Source organism: Zootoca vivipara, chromosome 2 (genome assembly GCF_963506605.1).
Source record: "Zootoca vivipara chromosome 2, rZooViv1.1, whole genome shotgun sequence".
NCBI lineage: Eukaryota > Metazoa > Chordata > Lepidosauria > Squamata > Lacertidae > Zootoca > Zootoca vivipara.
The window spans coordinates 116,608,391-116,629,465 of NC_083277.1; the positions used below are offsets into that span (position 1 = coordinate 116,608,391).

The 21,075-nt window shown below is 44.0% G+C and overlaps 1 protein-coding gene across 1 annotated transcript in view; it reads right to left on the reverse strand.

Annotated features, from left to right (window-relative positions):
- Positions 1 to 21,075, reverse strand: part of LOC118077436 (filaggrin-2-like) — a 49,896-nt gene that overhangs the window by 19,792 nt on the left and 9,029 nt on the right. Inside the window, exons 2-4 of the mRNA XM_035101053.2 lie at positions 14,837 to 15,051; positions 3,891 to 3,951; positions 1,112 to 1,207 (exon numbers count right to left, since the gene is read on the reverse strand). Coding sequence (XP_034956944.2) covers positions 1,112 to 1,207; positions 3,891 to 3,951; positions 14,837 to 15,051 — 372 coding nt within the window. The remainder of the gene's footprint in view (positions 1 to 1,111; positions 1,208 to 3,890; positions 3,952 to 14,836; positions 15,052 to 21,075) is intronic.

Sequence of the window (21,075 nt, forward strand, 5' to 3'; positions counted from 1 at the left end):
GAAAAGACCTTGATGTTGGGAAAGATGGAGGGCACTAGGAGAAGGGGACGTCAGAGGACAAGATGGTTGGACAGTGTTCTCGAGGCTACAAACATGAGTTTGACCAAACTGCGGGAGGCAGTGCAAGACAGGAGTGCCTGGTCCATGGGGTCACGAAGAGTCGGACACGACTAAACGACTAAACAACAACAACAACATTGGAGCAGGATTCCAAGAGCAAAACAGAAATGGGTTGACAAACAAGAGTGCAAAAGATTGTCCTCAACGCAATGGGCTTTCCAAAGCTGGGCCAGTCTCCAGAACTGAGAGGAACTGTCATGCTAGATTGAGACTCTCCTTGCGGATAGCATATCTTGAATTCCTAAGGAAAAGTCACCGTCTGATTATGTATCTAGGCCAAATGCAATGAGGGCGATGTGGGCAGGAGAGTGAGTGCTGCTGGGGAATTCCTTCCTGAAGCAGCTGAAGATGTTTGTGTCTCAAACACGTAGGGCTGTCATTGCACCCTGGTTGCAGATCCTGTGCCTGTGGGGATTAGAGGTCTTGCTTCTCAGCTTGGGCCGTAACTGGTGTAATATGTTTCGGAAGGGTGGGCACACGTCACAGCTACGGTACATGCTCTATGCGTTTTGTCAAAGTAAACAAACCCTTTTGCTGTTTTTAAAAAATTATAAATTGCAGTTGTCTTCCTAATTTGTCTCTGGCCATCATTGAAGCTACTGTGCTGTTGTTGTTTTGAAGGAAAAAAAAGAGTTTGCCTTGTCTTGCAAGGCTGTTCTTAAGGGATCAACCTTGGCTGAGAAAGTGTCACATGGTGTGCTCTGACGCCTCAGACAGTGTTGTTGCAAGATCAAATTGCATGGTTCCCACCAATTATTATGCGGCAACATTGTTTACTTTGCACTGATTTTGTATGGAGAATGAGCTGTAACCCTCAGGTGTCTCTGTGTTTTGTTTAAAAACTGAACAAGCACTACGGAGAACCTTCACTGATGTAGGAACATACAGAAAACTGAATTCTCTCTGGAAATTTACCATAGACCAACAGTCCAATCTTTGTGCAAGCAAAACACACCTGTAGCCCACCTTGCTCTTTCATGCTTCCTCTTACCTGTTCATAGATATTTTTCATCAATTCTGCTACAGCAAGAAGTCCACTCAGTTTTGCTTCAAGTTCAGTTTTGTGCAGGAAGCCATTGTCCAGATCCTGAATAGAACAGCAAGAGAATAAGAGTTTGTGTTTTTTTCATTTGAGTTGGAACTTTTCGAGACTTCTGGCCAATGCCCGGTGGGGTTTTGTCTCGCTCTGAGGCAGCCCATCTTCGCTTTTGACCAAAAGTTAAGAGTGCCACAACATATTGTTGGGGAGGGGGAGAAATACCCTCTGCTGAACCAATGTTTAGATACTCTCTAAACATTCCCACCATAACTCTGACCTTCCCCATTCAGTATCACAGGGCTTGAATAAATCATACACTGATTCTCTTACTTCCATATGCACCATTACAAAATGCAAGCTGCTTAAAAACATACAACCATGTCAAAGATCAATGGTTTTTTGTTTTTGTTTTTAAAAAAATAACCTTCTGCTTTTCAGGAACCCTTTCCATGTTGACTTCTTTGTTAATGAACCCTCTTACACATTTACTACTGCATCTCCAGGCAGTACAGATTATTCTGGGGGATGCTCAATTTGTATCAGGTGATGACAAGCATATTCAGTCTCACTGCTGCCACATTTGAGCTGCGTCCAACACTCACCCAGCCCTCTTCTGAAGCTGCACGTTGCTATGGAAGAGCACATGTGTACCATCTACTTTCCAGATTTGCTTTTCCTCCTCCACCTATCTTCTTGTTGGGAAACTTTCCGGAAGCTTTTGAGGAGGCCACCCAGATGCTGTTGGACCACAACCCTCATCACCCCTGACCATTAACCATGTTGAATGGGGCTGATGGGAGTTGGAGTCCAACAGCATCCAGAGGGACACAGGTTCCATAGCCCTACTTTAGAGGAACTCCAAATTTCCTGTTTGGAAACCAAAATCACAGATTGAGGGAGTTCTGGTATGTGCACCTGCCCTCATATAGGGTTTGGGTTATACACTTCCCTTTTGCTCCATGTCCCACAATATATGTAAGATTTTATCATTACTTTAGGGATGCATCCAGCCAAGTTGTTCCATTTGTGCAAGGGCTTCTGCGACAAACTTCCCTTCCCTCTCCTTTTCCTCATGCTGCCATTTGCTCTGGAGGGTTAGGGGCATACACACCAACTCCTAGGGGCTAAGCCAGTTCCCTCCCAATGTTTTTTTTTGATGGGACCAAACCCCCTCAATGTTCAGTGAACATTTGCGCTGCCCCCAGCTCCTCACGACATGTGACATCAGGATGTCAATTGGGGCCTCAATCCACTTGCAAAGATGGTGCCTCTGGTTAGGGGGGACTCCATAAAGAGATTTGGGAGGGATGGGGGGAGGAGAGGGAGGGGAAGTTCTGGTCCTTGCCCAAATGGTATGACATTGTTGCATATAACTCCTCGTTCTGTTGGAAATTAGGTGGATCACAGAAGGAAGGAAGTTGGGCTGGTCCACAAATTAATCTTTCAATTAGAAGAAAAAATTAGGCTGTTGAATAGCACCAGCAGAGTAAACAGAAAGGTAGTTGCAAGTTGGTTTCAATGCAGGATGAACACATGTAAAAGGAATTCGTAATTCATAGCAGCAGTAGTAGCAGTACAGTATATCACAGGGAATATTTTTGACGCCCAACTTTGTTTCGTACTTAAAGGTCCCTATAGCAATCACCTTCAATGAACATTCAAGGCTGTCCATCAAGAGGTGGAGTGAGGCAACTTAGAAGTAACACAAGAGCGTCATTATGCCTTAAGAACAGGAAAGGCTGGAAATTTCTGTTTGCACTTAAAACATCATGGAAATCTTGAACAAGTTTCTTATAATCATACAGGATTGTTCCAGACATGCTTGCCTGAGTGCCAGATGACAATGACCAATTACAGGTTGTCTTGGTTCCAATGTTTTTAAAACCTCCTTTTCAGAAGAACAATTATAATCAAGGTCAGAGGCCAAAATTATTCAATACAATAATATGGCTGCTGCCCAAAATAATGATTCATTTGCAGTACAGTGGTACCTCGGTTTATGAACACAATTGGTTCCGGAAGTCTGTTCATAAACTGAACCGTTCATAAACTGAAGTGAACTTTCCCATTGAAAGTAATGGAAAGTGGATTAATCTGTTCCAGACGGTCCGCGGAGTACTTAAACTGAAGCGTTCATAAACTGAAGCGAACTATCCCATTGAAAGTAATGGAAAGTGAATTAATCCATTCCAGATGGGTCCGCGGCATTCATAAACTGAAAATTCATAAACCGAGGTGTTCATAAACCGAGGTTCCACTGTAGTATCGAGAAATAACAAATGCTGTAAGGATTTGACAATTATCGCAGTGCAAATTTCCCATGTCCTGTAAGTGGCAGCCAAGTGGATCTATGACCATCCTTTTCAGACAGACACAACTTAGTCAGGTCTAACCACACTATTTCCATTTTTCTTCCTCTTTGAAACCATAACCACCCCATTCAAAACCAGTCCATTTTCTCTCTTTTTGTCTCTCTCTCATGCCTGTCTGTGTCCATTCCAAAGCAGGCAATCTCATCAAGGGACTATCTTGGGGTTCCTGGTTTAAAACAAAAGAAGTGGCCCAACCCCCCAAAATGGAAAAGCCTTTAAAAGTTTTCTCTCTTCTTCATACAAGATTATATGTAAACGTGCCAGTGATGCAGCTATCATCGAGGGAGGTGAGTATAGGGCTGGGAAACAGCATTATCACTGCATGGATGTGAAGCTGAAGAATTTTGGGTGTACTTTACCTTTTTGAGTGTCATGAAGGTGAATTCCATCCCAGTGCGTTTGTTTATTTCTTCCTCATATCTAAAGGAAAGGAAGGATGGCTGGTATGAATGAAATGGCAAAAGGTATAATTTAAGCAGCGTATATAATTTAGGCTCTCAAGAGCTGTTTGTTTATTTCTTCATCATATCTAAAGGAAAAGAGGGGTGGCTGGAATGAACGGAATGGCAGAAGGTATAATTTAAACAGTGCATATAATTTAGCTGCTCTAGATTTATTTCCATTTTCTGTTTAGGAGACAGAACCGGTGTTACCCTCACATCCATCCCATCGCACTCACACGCCACCAAAAAAAAGTCGCCCCTGAGCTATCATCTCATTAACTTGTGAATTATCATACCTCTTAGAGACATAATTTTGAATGATGGGTCCATTCTGCTGGATCCTGTACAGATAATGCTGCAGTAAGAGATTGCCCCTGCCCTAAAGAGTCTGTAGAATGACTAGAAAATATTTGGGAGGAGAACTAATGTGAGAAATAATAGCAGGTGAAATAAGGGCACTAGGTAAGTGCAGAAGATCTAGGGAAATGATATCTAATTAGCGTGTGGCTAATCACGTCATCCCACTGCCTCAAAGAACAAAAGAGATTTCCTTCATCTGCACCACCCCATTTTCTTCTTCCCAAGCACAGTGCAAAACGATTGTGACATGGCGGCTGTAGGTTCTTTGTGGTCCTCTCTAACACCACACTGCAGTTCCTTATCACATCAGATCAGGGTTTCGCAAACTTGGGTCTCCTGCTGCTTCTGGACTACAACTCCCATCATTCAAAGCTAGCAAGACCAATGGTCAAGGACGATGGGAATTGTAGTCCAAAAACAGCTGGAGACCCAAGTTTGGGAAACTCTGCATCAAATGCCCATTTCATATGGTTACTTCCCATGACAGTGCTTCTCTTTTACCTTATCTGCATCAAGAATGCTTATATTATATCCTATGGTATAAGAAACAGCATCCATCTGCCACCCTCCTGCATGGAACAATATTTATAGTGTCTCAAAATGTGAACCAAGGTGCTCAACGAATGGAACCCTTTCTAGAGAACACAAAATACAGAGCAAACACCTAGGGCAGTTGCTGCCATTTTATATTATTATGATTGGAAGAGATGCATTGTGTTGACTAAAGCTCACCGCCACCTGCTGCTTCCATCATTTCTACAGCGTGCAGCAGCAAATGTTAGAACTACAATGACTAAGGTCTCAAAGCCCTATATCTTCAATTTCATCTGCTCAACTTACATACAGCCTTGCCAAAGGATGACAATGCAAGCATCTCCAGGCTTAACAGAACTGGATGGACAGGGTGGCGCCCCCTTGGCATCTAAGTTCCCAGAAGAGGCCCCATCACTGCCGGTGTTCTAAACAGGTTTGTTAAGGAGCTAAAGAAGATGGGATGGGAGTGAGGCAACTCCATTTTGTGATGCTGGCAGCCTACAGTCATAAAGACACTTGTGATCCATTTTATTTTCAACAGGAAGCAATTGAATGTAGCCTTGGGTGACATGCAGGTCCCACAGGGGCCCCTGAGGCAAGCTTTGAACACAATGGACTGCATTAATATCCCCAAACAACTTAGAATGCTTTCTCTTCAGTAATGCAATATCTTGCTATTGTCTAAGTAATAAAAAGCATGCCTTTCCTGAGATCAAATGAGAGTGGTGTTGAGGCATGGCTGGAGGGCTGCAGATGTTGTGTATTATCAATACAGCTATGATACATTTTACTGCTGCCCCCTGCCTTTAGGTTTCTGGGCAGAACCAGGAAACTGCATTTACACTCTGCCAGGTAGAAAGCTCCTTAAATTACCTTAAGATGTTGGTTTCAGTTTGCACCTTGTGCCTTAGCATTGCACAGTGCCTCACAGTAGGATTCCCAGGCTGCAACCTGGAGAATAAGCATCTCTCTTTAAATGTGCCAGACTGGGGGCAAAGTGGGGGCTGAACATGAACACAATTAAGAAGAGCTCTGCTGAGACAGATTGGTCGGTCCACTTCTGCATCCTGTCCCCAACCAGATGCCTATGGAAAACACAGAAGTTGGACAGAAGGGCAATAGCTTTCTTCTGCTGCTGTTCCCCAGAAACTGGTACTCAGAGGCATGCAGGCTCTTGACTAGTAGCCATCAGTGGCGTAGTAATGGGGGGTGGGGTGGGCGTGCCGCCCCAGGCAGCAGGCTGGGTGGTGGGCAGCAGGCTGGCAGCAGGGGGGCTGACCACGTCCTACGGCTGCCATGCGACGTGGCCATTGCCATCGAGGAGAAGCCCCGATGCAAGCGAGACTGCCTCACTCCGCGGCTTGCTCACGGGGTTTGCCACATCGCCACATCGTATGCCTCCTGTGTGTGCATGCGTCGTGCATCATGATGCGTGCATCACGAGTTGCGCGTCATGATGCGTGATGAATGCGTGCAACAGACACCCCGCCCCCGCCCCGGCGGGACGCCTTCGGGTTTGCCGCCCCGGGCGGCCAGGAGGCTAGCTACGCCGCTGGTAGCCATAATAGCTTTATTCTCCATCAGACTGTCTAATCCTCTTTTAAAGCCATCTATAAACTTCTACATTAGGCATTTACTATGCAATAGCCACACTTTGTTCACTGTCTTTCTCCAGGGCATTTGCAGGACACCATCAACATTGCACTATTGTAGTCTTCTGTTTTCCTCACGCTTCTCTCATTTCTTGCAGAACACAGAAAATTTGGGTAGGGTAATGGGAACAATCTCCACATGGTTGGTCACCTTAGCGGTTCTTTTGTGCCCTTCATTAAAAGGGTGTTTTTCTAATGTGTGCTATTTTTTCTAGAAGAAGAGGTGCTGGAGCTCAGTACAAACATCTCCCTTGTTCTCTTAGAATGGCAACGGTGCCCATCTAAGAGGTGCCAGAGCTGAGCTCCAATGAAATCTGGCTGAGAAAAAGCCCTGGCAGTGACATATCAGAGCCTATCACCCCAGAAGTACTTACTATTTCACAATGATCTTCGCTACCCATTACAGTGGTTATGAACTTAATTTGTTCCAGAGGTCCATTCTTAACCTGAAACTGTTCTTAACCTGAGGTACCACTTTAGTTAATGGGGACTCCCACTGCCGCCGCCGCCGCAAGATTTCTGTTCTCATCCTGAGATAAAGTTCTTAACCCGAGGTACGACTTCCGGGTTAGCGGAGTTTGTAACCCAAAGCATTTGTAACCCAAGGTACCACTGTATTTCACAATGAAGTGCTTTGACAAAATTAGGCTGGGGCCATGGAAAGGTTCACCCAGTTATCAGATCTGGCATAGGAGCCTTCAAGCAGAGGCAAGGGAACAAATTCAACAAACAGAAATCCAGGTAAGGACAGAAGGACAGGCCTGGCCATTCCTGAAGCTTCATGTTGTTGTTGTTTAGTCGTGTCCGACTCTTCATGACCCCATGGACCATAGCACGCCAGGCACTCCTGTCTTCCACTGCCTCCTGCAGTTTGGTCAAACTCATGTTCGTAGCTTCGAGAACAATGTCCAACCATCTCGTCCTCTGTCGTCCCTTCTCCTAGTGCCCTCAATCTTTCCCAACATCAGGGTCTTTTCCAATGATTCTTCTCTTCTCATGAGGTGGCCAAAGTATTGGAGCCTCAGCTTCACGATCTGTCCTTCCAGTGAGCACTCAGGGCTGATTTCCTTAAAAATGGATAGATTTGATCTTCTTGCAGTCCATGGGATCAATGCCTTGTCATGGCGAATCCCTTCATGGATCAATGAATGCCTTGTCGTGGCGAATCTGTGGAGAAGGGGCTTGAATAACTCAGAGAAGCTATGAGCTATGCCATGCAGGGCCACCCAAGATGGACAGGTCATAGTGGAGAGTTTTGACTAAACGTGATCCACCTGGAGAAGGAACTGGCAAGCCACTCCAGTATCCCTGCCAAGAAAACTCCATGGACAAAGACAACAGAAGCTTCATACAGATAGCCATAATAGAAGCTGGTCTTGCAAACCTCTGTTCCAGAGATGGGGAAGCTGTGGCCCTGCAGATGTTCCTGGACCAGAGCTCCCTTCATTACTGATCACTGGCAAGGAAGGCTGGGGTTGATGGGAGCTGGAGACCAAGAACATTGGGTGGCCACACGTTCCACAACTCTACTGTACTTGAAGTGGGACCTGAACATGCATAGACGAAGGTGACTTGCTGGGCTAAGTCAAACCCTGAAGCCCCTGAACCAGCAGTGCAGACAAGGCAGACACCATGACTGTGTATGAAAAAGCCCCAACGAACAGAAACAGCCCGAGGCTGAGGGAAGAGAGCTCTTCCAATTCAGAATGGGTGATGACAGAACCTCCTCCCCACCCTGGGAGCTACCTCTTTCATAAGCCCCATGACAAGGATAGTGGCAGAAATGTTGGTTCTTCTGGTTCTTCTGCCCTTTGGCTGGAATGCTTGACTTGTTGCCAGAGCACACACGCTACACTTAATTACAGCCTGCCTCATGCATACAACCCCGATCCCTCTCCATTCTCTTTTGCAACTCCTTCTGATACCTCCTGCCTTCAGCCCACCCTGAGAGAAGGCTTTATGTATTGCAAGGCTCTGACATACTTTACCCGAGGGAGGTAGGAGAGGAGCAAACAGGAGGCATGTCGGTCTTGATGGGGTTGCAGAAGAACCTGATCAAAGCCTGCCAAACCATCCACGTTCCTTTAACCAGGGCTGATTGCATAGGAGTCCCTAGTATCAAGGAGTTGTATCCAGGAGTTGACTCATACGGACGTGGAAGGTTCCTTCCCAACTACAACAGTTGGAGATCCTCACCGAGAATCACATGTGCAGGACAAGGGTGGTGGTGGTGGGGAATAATTGTAAAGTGGCCACTAGCTAAAACCCATATTGTATACCTTATTTTAAAATATTTTATTTTATTTATTATTACATTTCTACCCCATCTTTTATACAAAGGACTCAAGGCAGCATATATGGTTCTTCCCCACCTCATTTCATGCTAACAACAGCTTTGTGGGGTAGCTTAGGCTTAGAGACAGTGACCAGCCCAAGATCGCTGAGTGAGTTTTGTGGCTGAGTGGGGTTTTGAACCCTGGCTGCCCAGGCCCCAGTCCAGCACTCTAACCACTACACCACAGTGGCTCTCATGTTAGTGTCTGCACACAAATGTGATGACAGGAGGCCTAGCCTAGTGGATGTTTGCACTTCCTGTGTGCTGCCTTTTCTTATTTTCTCAGCATGGGCTCATTTGTGGCCCTCCAAATGTTTTAAACAGTAGCTCCCATCAACTCCATTGACCCTCTGCATGGTCATTAGACAGGGATAATGGGGCTGCAGTCCAGCAACATCTGGTGATTCCCACCCATGTCATGAAGGATGCCCAGAGGAACCTCTAACACATTTAAAAATAAACAACCAAAGAGAGTGAATATAACAATCAAATCAACACACAAGACAGAAGCAGCCATTTTCAATCCAAGACTGAAGTTTTCAGACTGTGTTCCAGGGAACCCTAGGGGCTAAGAGGTTTATTAATGAGAAGAGCAGCAGTGATGGACAACAGCTTGTACGCCTTTAACAATATACAGTGGTACCTCTACTTGCGAATAACTCAACTTCTCGAATGTTTCTGCTTACGAACAGAGCTCCGTCCGCCATCTTGGATGCGGTTTAGATAGAGTTGCTTCGACTTACATATTTTTTCTCCCAATGCATTCCTATGGGATTCAACTTACAATTTTTTTAGACTTACGAATGTGTGTTCAGAACGCATTAAATTCGTAAGTAGAGGTACCACTGTATCCTTGCAATGTGTAAGCCACCAAGAGTGGCTAGGGAAACCCAGCCAGATGAATGGGGTATAAATAATAAAATTACTATGATGTGCAATCTTGAAAGTGCCAGACATTTTGGCTATACTCTCAGTTCTTGTGGAACACATACGGTAATTAAATATTATTGGTCAGGTGCATTGATGCTTTGCACAAATTGAGGGCTGCACCTAACAACGTGCTCGCCAAACCTTTGCCAGTTCCTTGAAAGGCAAATTCATGTCAAGGATTCCTTAAGGGAAGAAGGTTTGGAAGCCCACTGATCTGATAGTTCCTGGAAATTCAAGTGATCAAGTGGACATTATCATGAGGACATTATCACAGTTTTACATTGCCGCAAAGAAATAGAGCATCGAACATATCCTCCTGACAAGAGTTTGGATTCTCTTTCATTAGAAGATGGGAAACTGTGACATATGTAAGCAGTATAAAATTGGCAATGTTATGCACATGTGATTCTACAGAAGTAGCTATATCCAGCTTACTGATCTGATCCAATAATTGGCAAAAGTATCTGACACAATTCAAAAGGCCTGTGTACTTGGTGTATGTGTGTGCCAAAGACACAAATATCATACCCTCCAACATTTCGCCAATGAAAATAGGAACGTCCTATTCCATAATAAAAGTAATGATAATATTACTATTTATACCCCACCCATCTGACTGGGTTGCTCCAGGCCCTCTGGGCAGTACCTTCCAACATATATATATATAAACACAATAAAACACTAAACATTTAAGAATTTCCCTATACAGGACTACCTTCAGATGGCTTGGGGGGGTTTGGATAACTCCATACCCTCCAACATTTTTCTGATGAAAATAGGGGCTTCTTAAGGGAAAGCAGGACATTCTGGGATTATATCAAAAACCAGGATAGCTTCTGTAAATCCAGGGCTGGATCTAAAATGGTATCCAGATTACTATGGAGACTCAGGATATGCTTTTTTGTGTGTGACAGTAGACTGGGGCCTTTGAACAATCCAGTAACAAGTCAAGCTGGTTTGAGTTGAAGTGCAGGGCTATATTAGGAGAAAGTCCCTTTAGCATGGCTTCGGGTTTTTGAGTTAATTTTTTTACAACAACGTTAATAAATATGTAAAAGCAAAAGCACAGCTTTGAGAGTTAACACATTATATTTGAATACAGTGGTGCCTTGGTTCTCAAATGCCTTGGTACTCAAACAACTTGGAACCCAAACACTGCAAACCAGGAAGTAAGTGTTCCAGTTTGGGAATGTTTTTCAGAAGCCGAACATGCTCCGTTTTGAGTGTTACGCTTCCGATTTGAGTGCCACACTTCCGCTTTGAGTGTTATGCTGAGGTCTGTCTTCTGTTTTGCTATTTATTTTGCATTTTTGTTTTTGAGGCTCTTTTTGTTTTTGTGACTTTGTGAAACCCAGTTCAGCTACTGATTGATTGAGTGAGTGAGTGACTGCAGTACATTGTTTAGTGCTTTCATTTTGTGTATCAATGGTCTTGTAGATAGTAAAATTCATGTTAAATTGCTGTTTTAGGGGTTGTTGGTTTTTTAAAAAAATCTGGAATGGATCAATCCATTTTGCATTACTTTCTATGAGAAAGCACACCTTTTGGAACGCTTTGGTTTTGGAATGGACTTCCGGAATGGATTAAGTTTGAGAAACAATGGATTTGGTACATTTGGATACGTTGGCACCAACTGCAATAGCTGGAGACTGATCCAATAGATCCAATCTACCTACAATGGCATATCTTGTTACGTACAGGCTTCCAGATGATACCAAAGCCAACCAAATCTGGCTCTATGCTGATCGCAAGAAGCCAAATCAGAGCAAGAGTAAAACTTCCTGCCCTCCCTCTGAGATGAATAGTTTAAATCCATTTCACAGGGCTGAACAATTGCCAAAATGGGAAAATGCACATTTTCCAAGTCTTTTTGCACTAAAAGCCTTTGTTTTGGTTCAGCACTGTTTAGAATAGGTGTATACTTTTTACAAGTAAAGTTTGGATGGGGAGGGGGTATTTCTACTGAAAGCACTATTACTAGACCAAAAAGCAAAACAGGAGCATAATTTGTGCAGCCCTATATGTAATGCAGTTCGGAATCAACATTATGCAAGGAATAAAGGAAGAAAAGAGGCAGAAAAGAGGAGAGGACTGCCTGAAAATGATTGTTGCATGTGTATTATTGCCAATTGGTTTAATTGTGCAACACTTCTTACATCTAGCCCAAGACCGCCACCTGCACCCACATATTTTCTACCCATAATATTTTCCGAGCAGAAAATCATGAATTTCATGACACCTCTAAATAAAACTTGTTGGTCCAAAACTGAGAGAAACCTTTAGTCGATTGGGAAAGTGATCAGAAGCCCTAAGAATCAATTTGAAATGCATGCCCCTTGGACAGAAACATTTAATTAACTCTCAGGTGTTGTTATGAAAAGAACATCATAATATCTTTAAAAGGAAATTTCACAGGTTTTAACTCTACAGTTAAATATGTTGCTGGCATATCCTGGTTTTGCAGGTGAGTGGTTGTTGGTTCCCTTGGGAAACATTGCCCTTGTGTAATAACAACAGCCCCATTACTTTGCTTAATGGCTGATGGTGTCAGGGGATATCTTTTCACAGTTCTCAAACTGGATCCTGGCATGTTTTTCTTGCCTCGGTGAAAAAAATAAAAGTAAAAAAAAAATTCAAACCTGCTCAAGAGTAATAAAAATAAAGATCTTAGGAGTGGGAAAGCAGATCTAGGAAAACATCCAGATGGCTTTATTTTTAGGAACTGGGAATGCCTTCTCATACCAATGGTTTAACCTAAATGACCCTGAACATCTGGGTTGTTGGGATCATAGGGTCACCTGGATGATCTCCCAGATCTACATCCCTATTCTCAAGATCTTTGTTCCACAGTTTGTGTCTGCTCTGTCAAATGGATGTGAAAGATATGGTGTCAAAAATCCTACCTGCCTCATTCTCCAGCATCAAATCAAACACTATTCCATCTGGCAATCCAATTCCTCTTTTATCTAGGTTGGTGTGACCTTGAGAATACTTACTTGCAAATAGGGCTTATGACAGAAACGGCTGCATCCATGTATCTTTTTTATTTTTTAAGACTATTCACAGGTAGGTATATTATTTATCCATTTTTATTTACGACTCCTATAACTGCTAGGTGAAGAACAGAGGGTGTCTATCTATCTATCTATCTATCTATCTATCTATCTATCTATCATCTCAAACCCTGCCTGAAGCCTTACAATCTAATTATAACAGGACAAGATAAGGAGGAAAATGAAGTAAAGCAATGACTGACCAAAGAAGTGCATCTTTAAATCACTTGTGAATATACTAATAGAAGAGGAAAAACTGGCTGTTGGGTGGGGTGGGGTGGGGGGGTCCTAGAACCAGAAAGCTGCCAAGGAAAAGGAATGTAGGCAGGAAATACAAGTACTAATATTAGGCTGGTATTAGAAGAGTGCAGACTCCAGGAAGGAACAGGGAAAGAATAGCTGAATGTTGTAGGAGGAGTGAGATTGAAGGGTAGGTAGACTACATTTACACATAATCAATTACACATTAAGCTCCCTTTGCTTCTCATGTTTCCTTTCCATTTGGCTGAACTTTGCACACTGGCTTTTCAGCCAACATGCATTATCCAGCAATCAGCCCAACAATTGGAACATGACATTAAAATACGGTTCACAAAACCAAGTCTAAAATTAGGGGTTTTATTTGTTTCTCAAAAGAGAACAAAGCTCTTCATACATTGGCAATCTGATATTCGGTGCCCAACTGAGCAGATCCCAACAAAAGAGGAGGCTCAATGCTGGCACAATGAGCTTGTGGCCATTGCTGTTGTGCTAGGACCCTACCATGCCTTATTTTACTACCAACCTTACTGTATGCTTGTGAAACATGGACCACTTATAAACACCATCTCCAACTCCTCGAAAGATTCCATCAATGGTGTCTCCAGAATTGTTTACATACCACTTGGGAAGACAGATGAACTAATGCCAGTGTACTGGAAGAAGCAAAGATCACCGGTGTCAAAGCAATGCTTCTTCAACCTCAACTTTGTTGGACTGGTCATGTTATTTGGATGCCTGATTATCGTCTTCCAAAGCAACTACTCTATTCTGAACTTAAAAATGGAAAGTGTAATGCTGGTGGTCAACAAAAGAGGTTTAAGGCAAATCTATAATAATGTAGTATAAACACCAACAATTGGGAAACACTGGCCTGCGAGTGCTCCCATTGGAAAATAGCCTTTACCAAAGGTGTCATGGACTTTGAAGACACTCAAACTCAGGATGAAAGGGAGAAATGTGCTAAGAGGAAGGCACATTTGGCAAACCCTCACCATGATCAACACCCATCCGGAAATCTATGTCCCCACTGTGGAAGGATGTGTGGATCCAGAATTGGCCTCCAGTCATTTACGGACTCACTGTTAAGGCCGTGTTCATGGAAGACAATCTTACCCCACTACGAGTGAAAGAAGAAGAAGAAGAAGAAGAAGAAGAAGAAGGAGGAGGAGGAGGAGGAGGAGGAGGAGGAGGAGGAGGAGGAGGAGGAGGAGGAAGAGGAGGAGGAGGTCTTCTGCAATGCTTCAGCAAAACTGGCTCTGCTAAACTCCTATGTTGTGCAATCATGCAAGTGCATGGTTTAACTTTAGAGAATAAAAATATGTATTAGGAGGCAGTGGTGGAATGAGTATGCAGTATGGCAACCAAAGGTCTGCTGGCGAATCCTTGCATCTCCAGCACAGGACAGAATTGTTACCTTTCATTTTATAAGCCCTCTAAAAACTCTCTCTCAGTAATGACATCTCATCTCAATACTGTACAGGACTATCTGGAGTGGATACAGATGTGAAGTATGAAGGTGTAATCTTTGAGGGGTGCACAGAATATGCAGAAAGATATGAATTAAGAGACAAAGAGGAGAGAAATGCTTTATAAATATGCCCACCAAACATGTGAAAGACCTAAAACAGGAGTGGGGAACCTGATCATGGCCCATGGACAGGGATCATGGGAGTTGTAGTCCAGCAATATCTGGAGGGCCACAAGTTCTCGATACTAGAGAAAGAAGAGAAGACTTACTTGTTGCGGAAGGCATCCATGGCATCTAGCACTTCATCAAGTTCTGAATCCAGCTGTTCTTTTTCTGCATCAATTGATCGAACCTCTAGGTTCAGCCTGTTCATGTACTGGTCATAGAGGAGTTTGATATCCAACTCAGAAAGGGAGTTGTCTTGTTCTTTCAGAAAGTTCCATCTCGTGAGAAGGACTTGGTTGTGCTGTTCTAGGCTCTGGACCTGTGAGGTTGTCAATAAACAGAAAGATTAGACTACGGCGATCCTCTTGTCTACCTTTCATCTCCAATACAGGAGTTACTATATCCAAAATAAGTCCTCAAAATTCTTATCCAGCATTTTGATAAAGCAGCAACAGCAACCCCACCAACCCACATTACACCTAAGTTTTGTTGCACAGTGCAAAACTATTGCCCCAAATTATATCAATAACAAACATATGAAGGCATCATAAATTATCACCCTTTTATTGTGTGGGTTTGTTTATGTGTAAACTTTTGGATGCCACCCAGGACCAAATAGTCTCCTACCTGTAACGTAGCTATTTCATTTAAGTATATTGCATTGTACTATACAGGCAATGTTTTTTTCCTTTTCTTTTCATGGGTACTCAAGGGTACACAGTACCGACACTTTTTTTGGGGGGGGGGTTGTCGTTGTTAAAAAGTGTGGCACCTATTTTTCTAGAAAAAACCCCACTGCGTACACGTAATGTATGGTTATTACAGAATGGCATGATGTTTTCATTTTGTTTGTTTGTTTTATTTGCCCCAAAATGGAGGCACATGAGCTATTTGCCTTCGTACTTGCTGTAGTTGCCCTTGAATGCAAAGCTACCTGTTTGAAACCCTTTTGGGGGTGTAGAGATGAGGAGAAATGAAGTCAGCAGCTTTCAGAGTTGCTTAGGAACTGCAAGATGTGCTTTCCACTCTCCAATCCCTTACAGATCCAATCACTTTCATCCACTTCCAAGAACTCAAGGATCTGATACCTCCCTAGCAAGGAACACTCAGACTGATTAACATTTGTGTATTTACTTAGATCTCTGCCTAGCACATCACACTGTGAATATTTGCAGGACCATTTGTCTGTTTTGGTACAGTGTTACTTGCCTCACAAGTCTCTTCAATATTTGCATTAAATACTCTTTAAAGTAAAGATAAATACACCTTGGCTTCGTGAAGCACTTCCAAGAATCTTTAAAGCATTTTTCAGATTTTTTGAAAGCATTGTTTAATGGCTTCTCCTTCCGTAGTACATATCTCTCCACACAAATCCTGGCAAAGCCTCCATCACTGAGGTTTCATTTCAAAAGATGTAGCAAGCGTCTTGCCCAAGACGGTAGTACCAGAAGTCTCTGGGCAAGTTTCTGGATCAATATCTTTTGAAGGTGTAGGCACACTTTCCTCCACAGGTATGAGAACTATGCCAAGAACCAAAGCCCCTTCTCTTGTGTTTTGTTTTTTAAACTCATCTCGTTCTAGAACTGTAGAGAATGGAAAGGAACCAGAAAGGAGGAGAGACCAGAGATCAATCCAGCTGATAATTTGTGAGAGAGAGCCAGTCACTTCTGGCCTCTGGCCACACAGCCACCTGAACTTTACTGTACCTTAAAACCAAGCTGAATGGTGGTAATTGTGATGGTATAGTAAAGCATGCCTCGCTGTACAACAGGGTGACCGTAGACAACCTACGATGAGCTTTTACGTGACTGCCACACAACAAATAGGTGTCCTAAGCTCTTCCAAAGTGCACAATGATAAGGGGGTAAATACAAACATTTGATCCATGTTTCCTAGTGATCCACAGGGTTATCACAATTGGCTCTCCAATGCAAATTACATAAGATTGTATCCGGTGCTCATCCCGCTTAGAACAGACCCACTGAAATTAACAAGCATGGCTAACTTAGGCCCATTTATTAAAATGGGTCAGCTCTGAAAAGGTAGAGCATCTGCTTTGCATGCAGAAGGTTCAAGTTCAATCCCCATCATCTCCAGGTGGGGCTGGGAGAGAATCCTGTCTGAAATCCTGGAGAGGCACTGCCAGTCCGTGTAGACAATACTGAGCTTGATGGACCAGCTTCCTGTGCTCCTGTGCTTATAGAAAATTACAGTTGAATGCAGCCCATAATTGTTGGTTGGGCTAGAGAATATAAAAGCCATGAACCAATATCAACTTGTGCATGTCAAAGAAGTAGTTATGGACACCCACCCACAATTTCACTGGCCAGAGTACAAGAGGTGAGTGCCCTTGGACTCTGGTGAAGAGGAACAACACCCAGCAGCATCCCCAAGACTTTTTGTTGAAGGGAAGAAAATGATACAGGTGTTTGCCTTACTGTTTCTTCCTTTCTCCCAATTGCATTGTAAGGGAAGGACAACTTAGCCTTCCCTCTGTACTTGCTCAAAGCTTGAGCAGGAAGAAGAGTCTTAGATCCAGGTTTGGATAAGATAAGGAATTGGCATGAGGCTGAGGAACACTTGCTGCTTCTTCCTCATCCAAACCTCTGTGCAAAGGGCTTGGTGGAGAGGTAAGGATTTTTATCTCTTGCTTGTATCAGATAATGTACAGCAAGAGTTTCACTTTCTGCATCTTATCTTATCCAGAGTTCCACTCTGCCTCTCTTCCAGATTCACAGTGCTTGGGGGTAGGGGCACAATTTCGTTCCAGCAGTGCAAGTTTTCTTACCACTACCACACAACTGCGGTTTTCAGTAATCCCATGCCGACGTCTTACAGCTGCTTCAGTCTACAGTACTTCTTAGTCTGGGTTCAGATCTTGACACCCACCACTGCAAAACAACCTAAATGGGGTTCACTGGTAGCATTAGATAAGCAGAATCCAGGCTGATTTCAGCACAGATCAGTGACTAGCAGTGGGTGGATCTGTCAATGTTGGTTTGTCTTGGTTTCTCATTTATCCAGTCTTCAGTTCAGTTCCCCACATTCCCACATAAGTTTGAAAGTTTTTAAAAAGAAAGATCCTTATGAAAATTTGTCAGCATTTTAGAGTGCTTCTAATATACAGTGGTGCCTCGACTTACGGATTTAATCCGATCTGAAGGCAGCTTCGTAGGTCGAAAAATTCGTAAGTCGAAAAGCACCATTGGAAATGTGATTTCCCATAGGAATGCATTGGAAATGGAAAAATTCGTAAGTCAAAGCAACCCCATCTAAAAATCCGTAAGTCGAAAAAACCCTATCTAAAACTGCCACGGTTTCCGGTTCGGATGTCGAGAAATTCGTAAGTGTTTGCCCCATTTGCCCCACTCGTAAGTTGAAAAATTCAGTTGTCAAGTCGTTTGTAAGTCGAGGTACCACTGTACACATTTTTGCACACAATTTTCCCCAGTATAATGCATTTCTGTGTGTCATTATCACCAACAGGTGCATCAGTACACACACTTCCACCTAATCCAGAAAAATGTGTACATTTCTCAGTTGAAGAACTAAGTTGCAAAATTCAGAGAAATAAGAAGTCGAAGGATTGCTGTACAGTGGAACCTCGGTTGGCAAAATCCATTGAAAAAAATGGAGAAACATGCCTCAGAAGCTGTTTGACTTCAGAGGCGTATTCAAATATGGAAGCATTCACTTCCAGGTTGTCGGCATTTGCAAGCCGAAACGTTTGACTTCTGAAACGTTTGACAACCGAGATTCCACTGTGTTTCAGTTAAGGAAGTTGAATTAAGGGGATTCACATGCAAGCTCAAACTATTTTCTCCCCATCTGTATCAGTGACTCCTCCCCACAAACTGAAGTGAAAGGAAATCAACAGAGGCGATATGGACTTAGTTAGCCATGACTGTGCATAGCTAAATCAAAATCCATTCACTGACCCTCATCAAAGGAGCCGCAGTTCTACTCCATCAAACACCCTCCTCCTAGGTTTCCCCCTTTCTTCTCCAGGGAGAAAACCAAAACCCTAGTTTGTGAACATACTGCTACACAGCAAACAATAAAAATGTATTAAACAAGCCTCTATAAATCGGGTCCTCCCTAACAAGAGGGCACGTGTTGCGGTGTGACCTGGCAACCAAAAACCTGTGTTGTGGGTGGGAATGGCCACAACACCCTATTGGAGGTCCCTCGATGCTGGGTGCAATCAGACCAATGGGATGCCAGCTAAATGCTATCAAGGGACCTCTATTTAAGCCCATGCACGTGTCCCTGAGCTTCCTCTTTTGGGTCAGTGCATCGGAACCCGCCCACCTCTCCCTATATTTAGGACTTGCATGCATGACCTTGCTACGCCGTCATGTGTCATCTGTCGTTGGGACAGGGGCATGGCAGGAATTTTTCCCACTTGGAGGATTGACTGGTGCCATTTGGGTTTCGCCTGCCACGTAGCAAATCGTCACAACTTGTAAGGTTGTGGATAGGTTCTGGTTCAGGTGATAGGGGTGGCAGGATGCCTAGCCATCCCTATGTGTTGGGTATTCTTCTAAAGGAATCCACGGACTCATGGTTGGTCTTCCCTGTGAGGGGTTGTGCCCTGAGCCTGAGTCCAGGGGACATCTGGATGGAGGCCTAGCAGACTCCCCTGCTGACCTATGGTTGGTGCCCAGGCAGGGCCGTCTTTAGCACATCGGGCGCCCTGGTGCAGGGATCCCTCGGGCGCCCCCCTGCCCCCACTCTTTTTTTAAAAAAACCTCTGCACCTCCAGCTCTTCCCCTCCATTTTTTTTAAAGGAAAGCTCTTACCTTCCCTGGAGGAGCTTGCTGTCTCCCCCGGGCCGGAAGGCCTCGGGGTGACGCCTCGGCTGAGCCGAGAGCCACAGGGCCGGGAAGGAGAGAGCACGGCCTGCAGAGAGGCCTGGCGTCCCGGCCCTGCGGCGCCAGCAGGGACAGCCCCACTCCTGCAGTCCGGAGCCCTCCCGCCGGCAGCGGAGGCCAGATGGGCGCCATGGAGCCAGCGGGCCGCGGGGAGAGTCCTAGACTGTGGGAAGGCATTCGAGCCTTCCTGCCAACAGGAATGCCAATGAAAAGCAGCGCCGGTCCTAGTGCCCCTGTTCCGCTCGCTTACCTCCCTGAGCGGAGATCCTGAGCGGCGCAGCTGGCGGAGGGAAAAGGGAGCCTGCCGTGCAGCTCCTCCACTTGTATGCCACTGTGCCCAGGGTCAGCGCTACCTGCAAGGGTGCAGGGAGCTAGTCGAACCAGAGCCTATGCTCACTTGATTGTAATCAATAAAGTTGTGGCCTAAATTCTTCCAAAAACCAAACCAATATTTGAGTCCTGTCTGGATTTATTTGGGGGGGGGGGTCTGAAAGGTCTACATATGCAACCGAGATTCCACTGTATTTCAGTTAAGGAAGTTTGAATTAAGTGGATTCACATGCAAACTCAAACTATTTTCTCCCCATCTGTATCAGTGACTCCTCTCCGCAAATTGAAGTGAAAGGAAATCAGCAGAGGTGAAATGGACTGTGCATAGCTAAATCAAAATCCATGCACTGAGCCTCCTCAAAGGAGCACCAGTTCTACTCCATCAAACACCCTCCTCCTAGTTTCCCCCTTTCTTCTCTAGGGAAAAAACAAAAACCCTCGTTTGTGAACATATTGCTACACAGCAAACAATAAAAATGTATTAAACAAGCCTCTATAAATAACAACCCACATTGAGTTCAACAGATGAAGATTTGAAGAAGTTTACAATGAGTCAAGAACGAAAATGGCAGCCCCTATAAATTCATTGCAAGCCTCACATGTTAAGTTTTCATCAAAACACATCCACATTTCTTGATTATTGGCTTTAGCTCAAGCTGCTGTGATAACAAGCCTGCCAACCTGTGCTTAGAGAGTATTATCTTTCTGAAGAGCATCTGCCGCTCTTAATCCAAAGATTGCATATGATAGAGAATTCACCCCCTCTTTTGGCAACCTCTTCCTTACTTAATTACCACCATTGGTTCCTGCTTCCAATGTTTGTTTGGAACTGTCAATGAACAACCAAGGAGATATGTCTGATAACATTATTATACAGCACCTAGAGGCTCCAAAGAAGATGGCTGTCCTATTGAGCAATCTCTCGTACAGGCATAAAAAGAGCACAAGTTCAAAAACAGCTCCAGTTAAAGAAAGACACAAACTTGGAAGGAAATGGAGTATACATATAGACCAAGAGAAAGAAAAAGGAAACGGCTCCAATTCCAGAGTTAATTTATCCCTGCTTTAGTGAATCCAGCCTGTGATCATTATCATACAGCTAGCTGATTTATCGGGACCCAGGTGGCGGTTCGAATCCC